Source organism: Nothobranchius furzeri, chromosome 11 (assembly GCF_043380555.1).
Source record: "Nothobranchius furzeri strain GRZ-AD chromosome 11, NfurGRZ-RIMD1, whole genome shotgun sequence".
NCBI lineage: Eukaryota > Metazoa > Chordata > Actinopteri > Cyprinodontiformes > Nothobranchiidae > Nothobranchius > Nothobranchius furzeri.
The window spans coordinates 27,161,877-27,164,826 of record NC_091751.1 but is presented as its reverse complement, the minus strand read 5'-3'; the positions used below and the strand labels follow the sequence as shown (position 1 = coordinate 27,164,826).

Genomic DNA, 2,950 nt, shown 5'->3' with positions numbered 1-2,950 from the left:
ATAACTGCTAAAACACAATTTTTTGTGTGCACTTGTTTACATACTGCATGGTGGCGCAGTTGTTAGCACTGTTGCCTGGCAGCACGAAGGTTGCAGGTTCGAAACTCGGCTGTGGCCTTTCTGCGTGGAGTTGCGTGTTCCCCCCATGCATGCGTGGGTTTCCTCCAGGGACTCCGGTTTCCCCCACAGATCACAACATGCCCTATAGGTTATAAATTTTAAGTCGCTTTGGATAAAAGAGTCTGCCAAATAAATAAACATAAACATGCTGCCTCTCCCCTTGTTCCACATATGCCACAACATTTAAATGATCCTGCCACTGCAGCGTTTGTTGTTCTGGTGGTTTCAAGGCTTTGCAGAATGCTGCAGAAATGGGCTTGAGAGCATTATTACCTGATAAGGTCTGGAGACAGCAGCATTAGTGAGGAAGGAGAGAGCAGGCTGCAGATAAAGTGAAAGTGGCTAAGAGTAAGTGAAGAAATCAGGCCTGTTCTTTATTTCCATATAAAGAAGACTTTCTGTGTTTATGCATCCATGGCAGTGGCTGATTGTGTCTGAGTTCACTGTTTGTCTTCAGAAACACTCAGTTCAATAGTTTTTATTAAACATGAGCAATAAAGTAGAGGAAAGGCAGAGTTTGTTTATCTATTTTAATGATTTTATTACAAAATGAAGCAAAATAAACAAAAAAAAAGGTCTCTTTTTGCCATATGTATATAAAACATACATGTCATACATAAAATATCAGGTTATTTATGTAAGGAAAGAAAACAGATGCAGTCATAATAAAGGCAACCTTGTCTGAAATTGAACCATGAGGGAGAACTCTCGAGTACAGGTTTAGACGTCTACAAGAAGGTGATACGTTTCATTTTCTTTTGCCCCCGCCGTCGTATTTTCACTTGGGCTGCGTGTTTTTTCCTTCCTGGAATTAGAAGAGTGAAGAAACTGGTTAGTACAGCTTCCAAATCCAGAGGCGGTTGAGTTTCTGAACTGTGACTCAGGCACCAGAACCCTTTTAGCGATAGTTTGTCTGGTGTTCTCTAGGCCGTGTGATAACAGGGATTACTTTAAAAGGTCATGCTCACAGTTTATTCAGATAGCATGCATTTTTAAAAAGGCCTGATGCTGAATCATCTAACTGCTCTGAGAGCAGATTCTGTCTCAGAAGGTAGCCACCTTTAACACACACGTCCATGCAGCTCTGCTGGGACACAAAGTTGTTGCTGCTCCCCCCACAGCCGGTGTAGACAAAGTCCTGGCAGCTCTTGGTGGCTGTGTTGTAGTAATACCGCGTTATGGAGGCTGAACACTTCCCCTTGTCCAGAGGGTCCAGACACAACATGGGAACAGCTGCAAACACAAAACACCACAGTGAAGCTGCTGGGATGTGCTCGTTCTCACCGCTGCAGCAGCTTCCTCTCATGTTTCTCACTTTTCTGTGGGCTGCAGTACTCCATGCAGGAGGTGAGGTCTTGGAAGCGGTTGGAGTTTCCTCCACAGCCTCCATAGAAAAAGGGCTCACACTTCATACTGGTCATGTTGAAAAAGTAACGGGGCAAGATGGCTCGGCAGTGACCTTCCTCTTTGGGAAACCTGCAGATCTGTGGGACTTCTGTGCAGAAAAAGTGGGAAGTTCAATGTCACCAGCTATAGTTTTTATTTATGAGGTTTTAGTCACCAGGATCTCACTTGGGATTCTAAAACACGTCTTCTGACACTCCGGATAACTCCTGAAGTTATTTGAGTTCCCCAGGCAGCCACCATAGTAGAAAAGCTCGCAGTTCTGGGTGATGGTGTTGTAATAAAAGCGCTCGATGTTTCCTTTGCAGGGTCCCTCGTCCACCTGGAGAAGGCAGGCGCCTGTTTTCATTAAAAACATTGTTACATGTTAAATAAGCCCAAAAACACAAAACTACAGAAAAAGACACCTAACGTGTTGTTTTGAGACTTCTTTTTTTTTTTTGTTTAAAGTCGGTCAAATCAAATAAAGGCGCGCGCCAGCTTACCTTTGCTGCGTAAGAGCGTCACACCCTGACGGAGCGAGGAGATGATCGTAAACAGCGCTAATAAGAAGCCCGACTCCATTCTACGCGAGTTTTCCCGTTGTTACTGAATCCGTGTGTGTGTGTGTGTCTGTGTGTGTGTGTGGATATCCCAGCCACTTCCAGCTTTATAGCGTCAGGAGCGCTTCCCGGGAAATCCAGGGGGCGGGGAGGTGATGACTCGTTTTCACAACCGCACGAGTTCACTTGAAAAGGATCGCAGCTGTGACTGTTTAATCATCAAAGTTAGAATAAACTCTCTGGAATGGAGTTAGTGCTCACACACTGATGATGATGATGATGATGATGATGATGATTGGGGTGACGGTGGCAGGAGTTAAGTGCTCACCCAGTAATCTGAAGGTTGCAGGTTCGAGACCCACTCAGTTTGTCGCTGTCATTGTGTCCTTGGGCAAGACACGCAGGGGCGGTTTTACCATTAGGCATAGGTCGGCAGCTGCCTGGGGCCCCCTTAGGCTTGGGGGCCCCCTAGCCCTGACAGCCAGCACCCCTCAGTTAACGCCACAATGGACTATTCCTTTAAGACTCGATGCACAAACAGGAAGTGTTTGGTAGTCATTCCACTCCAATCCAGTTGGTGGCAGTAATGCACCAAATTGTTGTTTGCAAAGTGCACAAATAAGAAGAGAAAGCAGAAACAGAAGGAGAGAGGTGGGAGCATTGGTAACAAACTCGAAGCGGTAGTCAAAACATTAAACATGAATTGGAGTTATCCTAGTGGCTCCAATAAGAGAAAGAAGCAGCTTGCTTTAAAAAAGCTTTTATCTTCACTTCCGAAAGTGACGTTGTTTTTCAATGTAAACATCAAAAGGAAGCAGAAAAGGAAAGACAATGGAAAATGTTTAAAGGGAGGAAAATATAGACTAAAATGGAAAATAGAAGAA

The 2,950-nt window shown here is 44.6% G+C and overlaps 1 protein-coding gene across 1 annotated transcript; it reads right to left on the bottom strand.

The window, feature by feature from the left end:
- Positions 1-636: 636 nt before the first annotated feature.
- tfpi2 (tissue factor pathway inhibitor 2) lies at positions 637-2,170 on the bottom strand. Its single transcript, XM_015955850.3, has 5 exons — positions 2,010-2,170; positions 1,693-1,863; positions 1,436-1,615; positions 1,180-1,353; positions 637-925 (listed from the first exon to the last, which is right to left on the bottom strand). Exons 1-5 carry the CDS (start codon positions 2,086-2,088, stop codon positions 849-851), a joined length of 681 nt encoding a protein of 226 aa, XP_015811336.1. The 5' UTR covers positions 2,089-2,170; the 3' UTR covers positions 637-848.
- Positions 2,171-2,950: the final 780 nt, after the last annotated feature.